General features: G+C 37.0%; 1 protein-coding gene across 3 annotated transcripts in view; it reads left to right on the top strand.

The window, feature by feature from the left end:
• LOC118739191 overlaps window positions 1-12,963 on the top strand; it is a 282,485-nt gene extending 269,522 nt beyond the window's left edge. For 2 of the 3 annotated variants that reach the window (XM_036470378.1, XM_036470376.1), the window contains exons 4-13: window positions 5,930-6,024; window positions 6,086-6,180; window positions 7,734-7,855; window positions 7,928-8,302; window positions 8,372-8,833; window positions 8,896-9,006; window positions 9,081-9,714; window positions 9,780-9,906; window positions 10,391-10,516; window positions 10,620-12,963. In XM_036470378.1, coding sequence (XP_036326271.1) covers window positions 5,930-6,024; window positions 6,086-6,180; window positions 7,734-7,855; window positions 7,928-8,302; window positions 8,372-8,833; window positions 8,896-9,006; window positions 9,081-9,714; window positions 9,780-9,906; window positions 10,391-10,516; window positions 10,620-10,986 — 2,514 coding nt within the window. In that variant the 3' untranslated portion in view covers window positions 10,987-12,963. The remainder of the gene's footprint in view (window positions 1-5,929; window positions 6,025-6,085; window positions 6,181-7,733; window positions 7,856-7,927; window positions 8,303-8,371; window positions 8,834-8,895; window positions 9,007-9,080; window positions 9,715-9,779; window positions 9,907-10,390; window positions 10,517-10,619) is intronic. The other variant, XM_036470377.1, reaches the window with a different exon arrangement.
• The last annotated feature ends 2,489 nt before the right edge of the window (window positions 12,964-15,452 follow it).

Raw genomic sequence — 15,452 nt, 5'->3', positions numbered from 1 at the left:
GAGTAGTTCCTGCAGTTTTTTACTATAGAGGTCCCAGTTTGTTCTCCTACGATTCCTAAAGGGGACACTCTTCGGACGATCTTCGTCCAGAAAAAAATTGAATATAAATACCTATGGTCCGAAAAGGAGTGATCATTAAGAACTTTCCAATCGGAAACGCGGATATTACAGAAGACGAGGCTAGGGTAAGGTCAAGGACCTCTTGCCTAGCCGCGGTGTTAAAGGTCGGTTCATTTCCTCTATTACAAATACATAAGTCCTCACTAAGAATATAATCAAAAAGTGACTCACCTCTTGCATTGATATCTGAGCTTCCCCAGCACGAGTGTCGTGAATTTGCGTCCGATCCGATAATTACGTCGACTTTCCGTCGCCTCGCTTCGGCTATGGCTTCACGTAGCAGTAATGGAGGTGGTTCCACCTCGTCATTATGCGCCATATATGCGGATATGATCCAGAGCTTTCTGGCGCCGATATCCAGGCTAACAGTCACAATGTCCTCGTTGCTGAAATTAGGTGCTTTGAATTTGTTTCTGATAAGCATGCAGGATCTTGGTCTACCTGCTAGTTTCTTCACCATCAGCTTGAAGTTAGGCGTTCTGATCTCGGAGATACCGCTACCGCTAAGTCACGGCTCCTGGATCAGGACTGCGTCGGCTCCACCTTACTCAAGGTGGATAAGGAGATTTGCTGACACCGCCTTAGAATGTTGGAGGTTTATTTGCAGGATCTTCATCCTCCAAAGTCCTCTCCAGCCACGCCAGTTCAAAGTCCTCGTTTACAGAGGCTAAGAGCCTCTCTTCCTCCGCCCTGTCGTAGAACCGGCCGATGCTGATGACGGATCCCTCCGTTGAGAGAGCATCATCAGCACTTTCGGCCTCCGACATGACGGATTTTACCTCCATACTCAATGGGGCTTCCTCCGCCTCGGGCTCACGCGTTACCGGCGCATCAGGAGGTTGAGAGCCTTCACCCCTGGAATCGGATTGGTAGACCCTAAGGACTACCCTTTCGAATCCATGGGTGATGACTCCCCTGAACTCAGCGAGGGGCTCGAGGGATTCCGCATTGAGTAGTATCAGCGCTTGCTGATGCGACTCCTCGGACTCCTCGGTCCCCTCAAATCTGACAACCTTCCAATTGTGCGTGGGCATATGCGGGTTGCCGTATCGCGGATTTCCTCAATCTCCTCTGGCGCCGAGGGCGCTGGGGGGAGCCAGATACGGGCATGCGGGCGGGCAGGAATATCCTTTTTGTCCACGGCTTCCAGCTTGGCGCCCTCCCAAACCTCCCCCACCAGAGACACTGCAAACTTATAGATGCCATGATGCCATCCACCGTCCTCACATCGCGGAGGTGGACCAGGGTTTCCTCTGACCGCCCTCAGAAAGACTGAGGAGATGGCTGCTGCCACGCGCTTCCAGTTTTCCCTGGATATGGTGCCATCTTCTATGCTTCGAACGAGGACCCCCAGGGTAATTGATCCCGCCTGATTAGCAATTTCGCTGAACAGAAGAGCAAGCGCACCCCCATTTCTGGGTCTTTTTGCGCGGGAGCTTTCTCCCTCTTGAGACCTTTGTCTCTTAGGACCTACAGGAGGCAAACTCGTGTCTCCTTTCGTCGGGTTCTTAGCCCTCTCGTCCAGGCCACACAGCACCCCTTTGGCCCACTCGAGCGTTTTGAATGTTTCTCAGTTAGCTAAGAAGCATCGTGATCGCCATAGCGCTCCAAAATCTTGGTAGCCATGCGCCTGTCAGAGTAAGCCTTTCGGCCCGACGATACCTGCCGTTTAGGCTTTCCCGAAGGCTTCTTGTGAAGAGCCTTCGAGGACAGACCCGGAAAACTGGGTGAGGAGCCCGCGCTGGTGCTGGCGATTCCGTCAGGCACCCGCCTTAATCGCTCGCTCAATCTGGTCCTAGAGACCCCCACGGAGTCCGGTTCCGGCACTCCTGCTCTCCCGGTGGCGACAGCACTGGAGGACTAGCCACATTCTCCAATCTCAAACGTTAGAGAACGACTCGAAAAACTATCGAGAATCATAGCGATCTCAACAAAAATGGGACATAGTTCTCGACTCGAGAAAATATTGATTCTCTAATCGTATTCCAATGTTGATCTCTAATGGGATTCGAGTGTGAATTTCAAACTGCTGTTTTGCCTTGCTTTGTTTGTAAAATTTGTATTAAATGTATTTGCAATAAAATAATAATGAATTATTTGAACTTAAAAATAATTTATGAGTAATTCATTTTGAATATTGCTTATTTACATTTTTTTGAATTTGCGTTGTTTCTCTAATCGTTCTCGAATCGAATTCTAATGTAATTATCTAACTTCGTCATCGACTCGAGAACGATTAGAGAATTACCCTAGTTATCTAATGTAGAAATCCAAATTTCTCTAACGTTAGAGACTGTGTTTGCTGGGTATAGACATATGTACATAGATTACTAAATAGAAACAGATTAACTGCAATCAGCATATGTATGTACGTATGTATGTATTTACATATCGTCTTTTAAAGTACAAAACCGCGTATCGTCATTCTGCAAAACCGCGTAACTGACATTGGCTGCCAAAAATTGGATTTGCTCACACAATCCTTATCCATTCGTCTTTAAATATACTAGCCAGAAATGCGATTGCTTTCTAAAAAAGGGAACCATTTTGAAATATGAGTGGTTTTACGATCTAGAAAATAATTTCTACAACTTCACATACGCGGTTTTGCATTTTGTTGATACGCGGTTTTGCACTTTAAACAACGATATGTGCAAACGCTGCGATTTGGTTATATATATTGCGCCATCTGTTTATCAAAAGCCGAAGTATGTACCTACGCACACATACATACTTTTTCTCTCCTTCCCTCATTTCGAACGCATGCACGTGTTTGCAAAACGATGACGAAGTGATTTTGTATGCGAAATCATTTATGCCCATATATTTGAATCAAATAAAGATACTTAGAAGATATCAACCAATATTTCCCATATACTAAACGAAAGGAAAACTCTTGAATATTTGATTAAAGAAAACAAAAACAAAATCATTCGAGCGGTTTTCGAGCATTTTGGTAATAAAATAATGTTTTGCCTTTAAATGCTTAATATTTGTTGAATTTATATAAAATCTGTACACGATAATAAATCTATTGCTCCAAAGAATCTCTATCCCGAAAATGAAAGTTATATCTGCAAATCATAAGCTGCTGGAGCACTTTAAAGGCTCAAAATTGACACCAAAATAAGCCAATGTTTACGTTCTTTTGACGACAGAAACCGAATTGGTTACTTACAAAAATGAATCTGTCGATAGGCTTGGAATTTTATCTGTGAAACGTATTCTACGTCAAAATTATAAAAATGCAAAAAATATTTGCTTTTTGGAATTTTTGTTTACGGTGCTGGGCATTTTCTGTCATATAACAAAATTTTAGAACTTACTTTTGCTGGAAAAAATGCGTGACACCGGCAGTAAAAAAAATTATAAAAAGTCAAGGGTATTTTTAACCACTTGAAAGTTTCACTTTATGTTATGCACATTTTTATGCAATTAATTACACCCTGTGACAAAAACAAAAAGCACGAGGCAATCAACATACTCACCAATCTATGGCCCAGGTCTAGTAAAACTGAGTTTTTAGTTTCTCTCTCTGACTTCAGAATTTTTCTAAAAAGACTTTATAATTTCAAAGAGATGATTAATTCCAAAAATTATTTAAAAAAAATCACTGCAATGTTGAATAAAATTATGGCTACCAAATGAATGAAAAAATCCTGTAGATTAAAACAAATAAACATTTTTGCGTTCGCAAGGACGAATAGTTATTGAAATCGCCCTTTTAATCAATCTAATTTTTTAAGCTAAATAAGTTAGAAGGACGATATTCGAGGATGTTGTTGAGTTTATATTAGTCCTTAAGATATAATTTGTTCAAAAATTAATATTTAATATTGCAAAGTTTCAAGGATATTCAAGGATAAAATTTTAAAAGGACATTTTCAATATCTACACGCCCTTATGCACCAAAAAAATCTGATCTGTTTTAATTATACATAATTTTCTCTTTAATTTGATCCCATACTGTTTTTCTTAGTACATTGCACCGAATTATTTAAATCATTTTCTGAATTACTGATATTTCTAAAATTTCAAAGTCCTTTAAAAAAATACCGACGTCAGAAAGAAAAACTAAAAGCACAATTTCTTTATATTTGACCCATGGTTTCGCGAATATATTGATATTTTTGTGTGTAAAATTCACTGTCGCATGGTGTTATGTATATGTATAACGAGCTAGACATTTATAAAAAAAAAATACTAAATATTAAATAAACATAGGAAGCCAAATATGGTCAACGTAAAGCATTTCTATTATTTTCACCTAATTCTAGAATTTTCGGGACTAAAAAAACCCGGGATCCCGGTAGTAACATGCGTGTCCTACATACATAAATACATGCATACACACATGGTATGTCATAAACAGGGCAATAGGCTGGAAAAGGCAAAATAAAATATGTAGCGAAATAGGCAGGAAAAGGCACCAGAAATAGCGGAAAAGGCGTATATATTTTGAATCAGTAAAAGCTAAATCGTGGACATTCTTAATCGAGTATACTCTAGGTCTTTAGCAGAAAAAAAGCAATTTCCATAAAATCTCCTCCCTGGTCATAAATATCTACTCATATCAACTATACTAAATTATCTCTTCAATTGTCATCTTTATGTATTGTTGTTTTAATTTACTTGTTTCAATCGTAAAAATATGTACATTGTGTGCTATTTGCATATATTTGTATGTATATAAGTACTCTTATTTATGGATAAGTATGTATTTCAGTTCCACAAATGAACAACATTAAATGTCGCTTTCTTACCTATCTTGGAAAACTTTCAAATTTCACAATTCTCATTGAGTTTTCAGCTATTAATATTTTTGCTTAAATATACATAGTCCGGTCAATTTAGACATTCAAGGTTACAAAAATTCCCACCCAGCTGAAAATTGGTAGGAAATTTAAAAAGTCCTCATCGATCCGATACCTGGAAAAAAAGTTACTCGGGTCCAAAGGTCACAAAAACGGGGATTTCGCGATTTTAAGCAAAACGGTAAGTTTATCATAAAATTAGTTTAGACAAAAATTGTAGATCAGATAGTTATCTATAAAAATTGTTTAAATACTTTTTTTCCTAAGAGCCACCGTTTCCGAGTTATAACGATTCAAAAAGTTGGAAGAGTTGTAATCGGCATAATATTTATGTATAAGTACAACAAAGGTGGCGTGGAAACGTGTGCATATTTATTATGACGAGTACAACTCTTCCAACTTTTTGAATCGTTATATCTCGTAAGCGGTGGCTCTTAGGACAAAAAGTATTTAAACATTTTTAATAGATAATTATCTAATATACAATTTTTGTCTAAACTAATTTTATGATAAACTTACTGCTTTGCTGAAAATCGCGAAAACCCCATTTTGTGACCTTTGACCCCGAGTAACTTTTTTTCCAGGTATCGGATCGATGAGGACTTTCTAGATTTCATTTATGATTGTGTTTTAAACAATCCTACCAATTTTCAGCTGGGTGCGAATTTTTGTAACTTCACTCCAATTTTTGGTCTAATTTGACCGGACGGGTACGCATATAGAAATGTACATATATAAAATAAATCTACATCTGAGGGGAAGATCGATCTATCTTGGCTGCCAGTTCGAAAACGCCCTATCTCAGAATCGGCAGCTGAGATGAGGCGTTTTTCAACCAAATTCTGAAGTAGGGGGTTCTTGAAAATTTTTCTGAGATGGGGCGTTTTCCAACCCGTCTGCCAAGATACATATATAAGTCCATCTTCCACTCAGCCGTCGATATGCATAAATACTGCTTGAAATACTAACAAAAAAATCGCTTAAATTCTTTACAGGTCACAAGTTCTGAATATTTCTCTGTGAGTTTTTGTACTGATCAAGGCGTCCAAGAAGAGGAATTCATTCCCGCAACCAAAGGTGTAACGCTTTAGTAAGTATGGCGCGCTTTTAATTGTTCTGCTAATATTCATCTTGCTTTATTTGCTTTGCAGTGGCGCTCTGAGTCAAGCTCTGAAGCGGAGAAATCTGAGCTTCTCACAAATCACCATCACCGACAATAATCCACCAAACAGTTTTTTGGAAACTGGTAAGTATTTACATACAAATGTTTATTTTGTAGGTGGGGCATTCATTTGAAAATGTTTGAGGGCAGAGGCAAAATTGCGCTATAAAATAGAACAAACATCTCAATTGTTTTTATACTGTAATTTGTCATCTGTACAAGTTTTGTTTAAGAACGAAAAAATCTTAAAAACCGCATAGCCATACAAAAAGTTATTTTTCTTAATGCCAAATAATATCTAACATATCTGACTCCTAATGTAGCGTTCGTGAAAGTTCACCAATCTAAAAAATTTTTTATATCTCTTCATTCTTAGATAAAATTACTATTTACACATTAAATTCCAGGGAAATCGGATAACGATTACCACTTTTTGCAACATCTTATATCTATGGGAATCTGTCATTGTGAAGCGTCCAGTCTGCGGAAGATTAACAAGAGGGGCGAAGACAGCTAGTATTTGCTTAGCTAATTCTTTAGAGTATATGGAGTAGTTTTGTAGAAATCAATTTTTAACGTACGGCGTCGCGGATACTTATGTACATATGTCCTCCTGGAACTTATTGAAAAGTGCATGAACCGAATTCCTGCGTTGTTTGGATCGTACTATTGACATTTTTTGCTGGAAAAAATCCTTAAAACATATTAATAAACATGTCTGGTACCTATTCAACCACCTAATTGCACATTTCGAGACATTTACTGGGCAATTCTGGCAACTGCCTTTCAACTCACCACAACTTTCTTGAAAGCTCATTCGAAAGACTAGTTGAAAGGTCTGCTAACGAGGCGGTCTTAGCGTTATGATGTTCGCCTGTTAGCAATGACTTTTTTAAGTTAAATGAGATTAAAAAATATGTATATATATTTTTCCTTTTAAATCAATAAAAACTAATAAATGAAAGAAAATAAAATAAAAATATGTTAAATGAAAATAAAGTAAAAATAAGTAGATATTTTTAAAAGTTAAATGAAATTAAAAAATATATTTTTTCCTTTTTAAAATAATAAATCTAAAAATTACATTAGAAAAAAATTATATTTAATAAAAAAGTAGTATTAAAAATTAAATTAAATTAAAAAAAGTATTTTTTTAACAAAATATTAAAATTAAAAGACAATTAAACTAAAAAGAAACAAAAAATTGAATTAAAAAAAAAAATTAAAACAATCAAATATAAAAATCAAAAGAAAATTTAATTAAAAGATCAAAAACGTAAATTAAAAAAACCAAAATTTTATTAAAAAAAGCTATAGGCCCGAACTCGGATCTTTCGGACTACACGCCTGTGCTTTGCTCATTCGGCCATTGCGAGAACTTTTTTTAAGACTTTTGTGCTAGAATAACAATTGTCCTGTTAGCATCAGACCACTGTGCGCCGTCTCCCCGGTACTTTTGTACTTTACAAAGCAGGAGCAGGAAAATTTGTGATTTGAAAATCAAATGGTAAAATTTAACCAGTTCTGAAAATTGAAGCTCGCATGATAGAAACACCTTAGGCTACTGTTAAAACCAAATGTATATTTATATTTTATAATAAACAAATTATAATAGCTCAAGGCATATTTTATGGCAGGCTACTCTCCGCTGACAAGTTCGCTGGATGAAAATACCGACGTGGAAAACTTGGCAGGGCACTATTTGATCATTACTGAACGAGATGGCAGTCGGAAGACACTGCAAAAAGCCGCTTCCTTTGTAAGCCATACCATTGCAAACGTTCTTTTTAATGCTTTAATTAATACCCGCTCCTACGCATGGTTTACTTAGGGTTCACGTACTCGTCCGCCCCGTTTACTCTCATCCGCTTCGACGGAAGAAACCAGCGAAGCAGCTGTGCCAGGGAAACAGCTAAAACAACGCTGGTCCGGTCTGTTCGGCATCAAAAACCCGCAACAGAGTCAACTATGCGAGCTACTCAATAATTACGCGAAGAATGGTGTACCACAAAAGACAGCTTCGCTGAATTTCGATCATCCGGATTTCGATGCGGCCTTGGAATATTTAGACAACATGCACAAATCGTGGAAGGATATTGTCGACAGCACCGACATGAATGACAACGAAACGAGAATACAGACTGCCATTTGGGAGTTGGTCACCACTGAAGTGTACTACATACACGCCCTGCAAACGGTGACTGATGTGAGTGTCACTGTGCAGAGTTCTCGACAATTTTTAGTATCTCACGTTGTTTGATTTCTGTTTCCACAGCTCTTTCTTGCGTGCTTGGAGGCGGTGCAAGAGGAACGCCTTCTTACCGATGTCGATCAGCATCGGCTCTTTTCGAATGTGCGCGACATATGCGAAGCGAACCTCAAGTTTTGGATAATTTACCTCTACCCAATGGTGGCGCATAGTATTGCCACGCGCGAACCACTGCGCATCTCATTTTTCCATCAGGGTTTCGTTGCTTTTGCCTCCATCTTCGCACCATACAAAAAGTACTGTGCCGAGCAGAGTACCTGTCAGTTCTATTGTAAGGAACTAAATCGGAATAATTCGCTCTTCACTTCTTACTTGGCCTGGTGCGAATCACAAAAAATGTGTAATCGGCTACGATTGGCTGACATTATAGTGCGGCCGATGCAACGATTGACGAAGTACAGTCTTCTTTTGGCAGCGATAAAAAAACACATGTCGGATGTAGAACTGGTAGAAGCGGTCGATACAATGGTAGGTCGATTATAAGGTATACTTACAATGTTTATTTAACTTTAACTACTGTTCAATTCCAGATTCATTCCGTGGAGAATTTTGTTTTTAGTGTAAATAATCACTTGACGACCCGCCAAGAGAATGAACGTTTGAAGGGTGTTATGGCGCGCATTGAGTCTTATGATGTAGTGGTAAGTCGGCAGAGTCACAATTTACTACAGTCCACTTTTATCATTGTTCACTTTTTTGTTTAATCTATCTTTAGGATACCAATAATGAACACCTGGACAAAATGATAAAGCAATATAGTCAAATGTTCGATTTGTGTGCCCCCATGAAGGGTTGTCCCGCCCATCAGGTGCGTCATCTCTTCATGGAGGGTGACCACAAATTCAAAGACAATCTGGGCAAAGCGGACGTGCACTGTTTCCTGCTTACCGACATGCTGCTCGTCTGCAAAGCAATTGCAAAGCGTGGTCTCGGCTCGCTCAAGGTGATTCGGCAACCATACTTAACAGATCGGCTTGTCGTGCAACAAAACAATAACGTTTTAAATTGTGTCTACCTCAATGAGTTCCAAGTAGCCATAACTGCATTCACTCTCCAATGTTCCGAGGCCAAGAATTGGTATGAGTCATTGAAACGTGCTAAAATGATCTACACGAGACTGAAGCAAGGTACCGGCAATTGGGATAGTTTGCGTTTCGGTGGAAGTGGACCAAGTGTTGGCACAGTCGACTCCCTTGGTGTGAAAAAGTCGCCAATGAATTCATCAATATGCAGTCATGTGTCTAGCGCTAACAATAGTCACAGCGGTTCGGTGGAGTGGAATGATTCGCGCAACATATCTGTGGACTTTGAAAAGACTAACTCTTTATCCAGTGAAGATGGTTCGATGGGTAAGTGTTGAGGCTTCTAAGCGATGAGCTGTTGATTGATGATGACTTTTTTATTATGTCTTCAGGCAAAAATCTTACATCCGTTCCTCTTAAGCTAAAAGTGAATACCGCTTCGGCGAATACACTTTCTGTACAACCACTTAATCACCTGGGTCAGAGTCTGCCGAATCTAAATCTCAACCATAGCCATACGTAAGTCCGAACACATACGCAGCCTACATATCATTTCCATCTGTGAATACATTAAAGTTTAGTTTCGTATTCACGCAAGTAAGTCACTCATCTTTATTTCATAACCGTTTCATGAGACTGGTTTCTACAAAACCACATTTATTTTAAATGTAAAAAAAATGCATGTTTAGGGTGTGATTTTCACTACGTTTGCGCTTTAACGCCTATAGTTAAGTGGTCCTTTCTTGAAATTTAAGACGCTTAAGTAATGCTCTGCTTATGCTATGCTCAATATGCTGCATACTAACATCTCATCTGCTCGAAGGACCATTAATTCATTTTTATTACAAACATTTATTTCACCTCTTACGTGTCGAATACATCTTTTTTTCATTTACTTTTTCATATATTTTTTCTTTTCATTTTTTTAATTCATGGCTTGTTTTCGGTTCCCTGCTCAATGTTCAACCGTTGTAATTTCGGATTTGGATTTGAATTCCTGCAGTAATCTATATTATACTTATAGTAATAACACTTTACTGGTGCCCGGCACTACAACAAGTCATTCGGGTAATTTATTACTATCGCCTAGTCATAGGGGCATCTCGTATCCACCGCCTAGTCCAACGAGGTGAGCCCACAAGCTTTACTATATTTATTATAATAGTTCTTTAAATCTAAGACTTAAATGAATGAATTGATTTCCCATTCCATTGTTCTCACGCTTGTCACAGTAGGGTCCCACTTCGGCGTGGTATGGCCTTTTCTACCTCCACCAAGAACCCGCCGCTAGTCAAAACTCGCAATATTACATCACAGAATAGCATTAACTGGCCTCAAATACAGGCCACGTCTACGTCAGTCAACCCACATCAGCTACACAATGCGCCAGGAAACACTGCGATCGCAAGATATACGCCCAATACAGCACTCTCGACTCAACTTAACCAATCAAAATGTCATAGTACTAACGAATATACGAGTACAACGAGCGCCGGTACATCAGCGTTGACGGCAGTACAACTGTCCTGTGAAAATTTGACAGATGCTACTTGTCAGCAGCAGCAGCAGCATTACGCTTGCAACGAAACCGATGTCTGATTTGTTGGCAATGAGGTACCAACAAAAGCGACCGTGATTATATATATTGAATAGTATTAAATAAAATACGGTAACCATTACCAAAAGGATGTCTCTTCTCGTCAATCGGCCGAATGGCAAAGCTCCGAAGAGGGTCGCAGATGGTAATTCTGAAAATGGTACTCAAACCGCCAGCCAGTGTCGATGGTCCAACATACAAATATACATATATTTATATACATACATTATACTGTGGGTAGTATTAGTAATATTTGTGTAGGGATTAAGCAAAAGTAAAGCTTAAAGCTTATCGTTGGCGGACAAGCCGCTTTCTAGCACACCAAAAGCGTAAACAATAAAATCCATAGCGAGCACAAATTAGTGAAAAAGACACAAAACACGGGTATACATATACATATGTATGTATATGTATGTATGTTGGCATATTATAGAAAGAATAACTAATTGTTATATTTAAAAATATATTTTGGGCAAAACTACCTTCAGTTTCCAGTAAAACATATAAATCCTAATACGGGACAAGAAAAAAAAACTAGGGAAATGGTATGTATAAAAACAATAAATGTGCATATGCATACATATATGTAGATATAACTATATGCTAACAATTATTTAAGTAGTCTAAATACCTTAGTACATACATACATATAATCAATAAAGCGTCTAGTGAAAAAGTTATTAAAAGATTTTATGTTAGAAATATACACCAAAATTAATAAGCCAAAAAAAGCATTGAATACATACATACATATTTATGTAAAGGAAATACTTTTAACAACTGCAGGCATGCAACGAGTTTTACATACAAACTATTAAATATACATATGTATGTAAATACAAATACAAGATAGCTGCATTCCCCAAATTTGAGGTGCAGAGCGTAGGAGCAAAGCAGATCCATGGCATAAACAGAATTGTAAATACATACATACATACACACATATTTATGTGTGTGCGCATGTGGGCCCTCTTAGACTTTTTAATGCAAGTAAGTATTAGCTTAAACCATAAACAGACGGCAGCGTTGATCCGGATCAACTCGGAAATTGACTTCAGTTGATCCGGATCAAGTCCGAGTTAATCCGGATCAACGCTGTCATCTGTTTAAGCTTTTACGTAAAAATCGCTGCTATGGTAGGCGAAAACTATGTATATACATAGGTATCCTTATGTAAATATGTATACATACATACATATTACCGCAAGAACCCTTTCACCTGTGCCCTTCCACAAGCCAATAGCTGTGAACTTTAAACTCTATTTAGTGTTTCTACTTGGTACATATAATTAATATCTACAATATGGAACCACACATACATATGTATATATATGTATGCGTACATATTTATTTTGTTTAAGTAATTACTACTTTTATTGTAAATTAAAAAATGTGCTTTAAATATTAAAACTGTCATTAGTGCGAGCCCAAGTAGTTTTTAGAACTGGTTGCTGGTAATATACAAAAACAAAACATGTAAGTTGTTAGTGAGTGCATACTTAGCTGTAGTATCCCAAATATTTACATATGTATGTATGTAAGCATGTATGTATGACTCATATAATTTGAGTATACTCTCAAGTATTAATAAAAGGAAGAAAGGCTTATATAAGCAAACAGCAAAATAAATATCTTAGTTGATCAATTACATTTACCTATACATATACATTAGTACTTACATACGTATGTACATACATATGTGTATAGTTTATAAGTATATATGTATATACAATAACAAAATGAATCAAAGCAACAGTTATAAAATGTACACGAATTATGACTTTTACTAGGGATATACTTATAGTGCTTAGTACTCCATATACATACATATTTATGTAGTGTACATACAAAATAATGTATCTTACTTAGGTACATACATTAGTGACTAAAAGTAATTGACAAATATTTGTGTACTTATTCATTTAAAATATGTATGTATGTATGTACATTAGACTGCATCACCAAAAAAAAGGTGCCGTTTTGCAAAAAAAAAGGCCGATATTACAAAATTTATTATAATCAAAGAATTCCACCAAAATATTGCGGAAAAAAATATTTAGATTTACGTGAGCTGGAGTTTTTTATTAATAAAAAAAAATGTTTAAGTATTTTTTGAATAAACTCACCTCAGATGACAAAACAGTTTAGCTTAAACAATTTCCAAAAAACTATTTAAACATTTTTTCAACGAAATCATGATATGTAATGAGATTTTTGAACATTTTTCAAAGATTGGGAAAAGAAAAACATAAATAACTGGGGCAAGCCTATACCTATTTAGAATAACGAGGTATCATTGGATAGCTATTTTCTCACCCTTTTTGTTTCTTTGCAAATAAACTTATTCAAACTGTGAAAGAGAAAGGTAATATTACGTTCAAATTGGCCCCATTTACGGCCATCCATACGGATAACTAACTGCCATACCTAAACAAAAGCGTCAGCGTTGTCTGGCTGTCAAAAAATTCTCATGCCCATACAATTTGTATGAAGCATACCGAAACAACGCGGCGTCAACGCTGAGCGGTTGGAAATTCCGATTTTGACAGGGCGTTAGGTATTAAAGTTGGCTGCAGAAAACGGCGAAACTGTCATTTTTGTGTTACACACAAACAAACCTATGCTTATTGTTGGTGTTATTTGACGTATCGTTGACGCTTTTGTTTAGGTTTGGCACTTCGGCGCTAACGCTAGGCGTCAGAAACCGTTCCGCCCAACGCTTTTGTTTAGGTATGGCAGTTAGAGACTTCAAAATGTTTAGTTCGTATGCACTATTTATCTCTGCGTTCGATGAGACCTCTTGGGAAATAACTAATTACCGCCTTGGCCTCTTTTTTGGCGGGCAGACATGCATACAATTTTGATATTTTTTGATAATTTTTAATATTTTTCAGAATATAAATTTTTGGAACGTTGGCGTGTCAAATGAAAGCTTTTGGGTCTTTCTGATTGGTCGGAGCAGAAAGCTTTCTGATACAACTCTGCGCTGAACTGGTTTTCAAACGAGTTAAATGATTTAACTGGTTCAATTTTCCAACAACAATTGCATGCGATTTAACTTGTTTATGAACATGTTTTGTTCATTTAACTGGTTCAAGCCCATTTAAGATGTTTAGCTCGTCAATTTGAACGTAGTATTAGATGAACGATCCTCATTCCAAGTTGAATATCAACACTACATATTTGCAAACAAAAAATTGGGACGTGAATGAGTTTATTTGAAAATTAATGAAGTGGGCGAGGAAATACCTTTCCAATGATACCTCATAAGTCTAAATCGGAAAAGTTTTGGCTGCGGTATTCAAATATTTCTTACACCAATCTTTGAAAAAGTTCAAAAACAGCATCATTAAATATTTGTATGCAAATTTTTTAAGCTTAAACTATGTTGTCATCTGGGGTGATTTTTTCACAACATATTTAAAAAGCTATTTTTAGTCATAAAAAACTCCATTTTTGGGGGTATTCCTAAATCGGTCCAGCTCACGTAAATCTTAATATTTTTCCGAAATATTTTGGCGCAAGTCTTAAAATATATTAGATTTGTTATTTCCAATGGAAAAAGAGTATTGATTTTTTTTTGTATGGAGAGTGATGCAGTGTAATATATGTACATACATATACATATGTCAGGCATTTGGAAGTACTTCGGTGATCTTACTTAGAAATTGCTTTAACTGACCACCACCAGCGTTCCCGTTTCCTTGTGATCTTTTTAACCCTTATACTATGTTGCGGTCCGTGACCCAAAATGACAATACAATGCAATAATATCTTAAGTTTAACGTAACCTTTTCACCTCAGCGCTTAAGTTTTTGTAATATTATTTTACAAAATTAGTTTGTTTTGGGTGAGATTTATACGATGGAGATTTAAATTGCAAAACTATTTATGTTAGCATGTTACGTAAAGTTTTTGCAAAACCCTTGCACTGGTTATGGATTGCACGGTTTGCAAAGTTTTCCTTACAGTAAAATCACAACAAAACACACGCAAAAAATTATATGCAATACCTAACTTCTCTTCAAAGTGCGAGAAACAACCATACGAAGTCATTTGTGGTTAATAACTAAGCAGCGCGATTGACTCGATTTTTCCAAACCGGTTTTAGCCACTTTTTTCAAAATTTGACCCCTTTGCGACACGCCATAACCTACTCCAATCGGGACCAAAATTTGTATATGATTTCTTCGACTATAGTAGTATCGATTTTGGGTATAAGGTGAAAAAATAATTAATTTTAATTTTTGGAGTCTTCATAAAGGAATCTGAACTTTGCCCGCTATGAACTTTGCACGCTATGCGTCTCCCTTCGGGACCAGCATTTATATGTGATATCTTTGATATTACAGATTGAGGGGGTGAAACTGAAAAAAAAATAATCGTTAATTTAGTTTTTTTTACGGACCACCCTAATGTGCATACGTTGAAGTTAAGAGGCTTTGTCATAAAAAATAAAGAAGAATTT

This window comes from Rhagoletis pomonella, unplaced genomic scaffold, assembly GCF_013731165.1.
Source record: "Rhagoletis pomonella isolate Grant_MI unplaced genomic scaffold, Rhpom_1.0 Rhpom_scaffold_00005, whole genome shotgun sequence".
In the NCBI taxonomy this organism is placed as follows: domain Eukaryota; kingdom Metazoa; phylum Arthropoda; class Insecta; order Diptera; family Tephritidae; genus Rhagoletis; species Rhagoletis pomonella.
The sequence above is the reverse complement of the archived record's forward strand: the minus strand, read 5'-3'. Positions and strand labels throughout refer to the sequence as shown.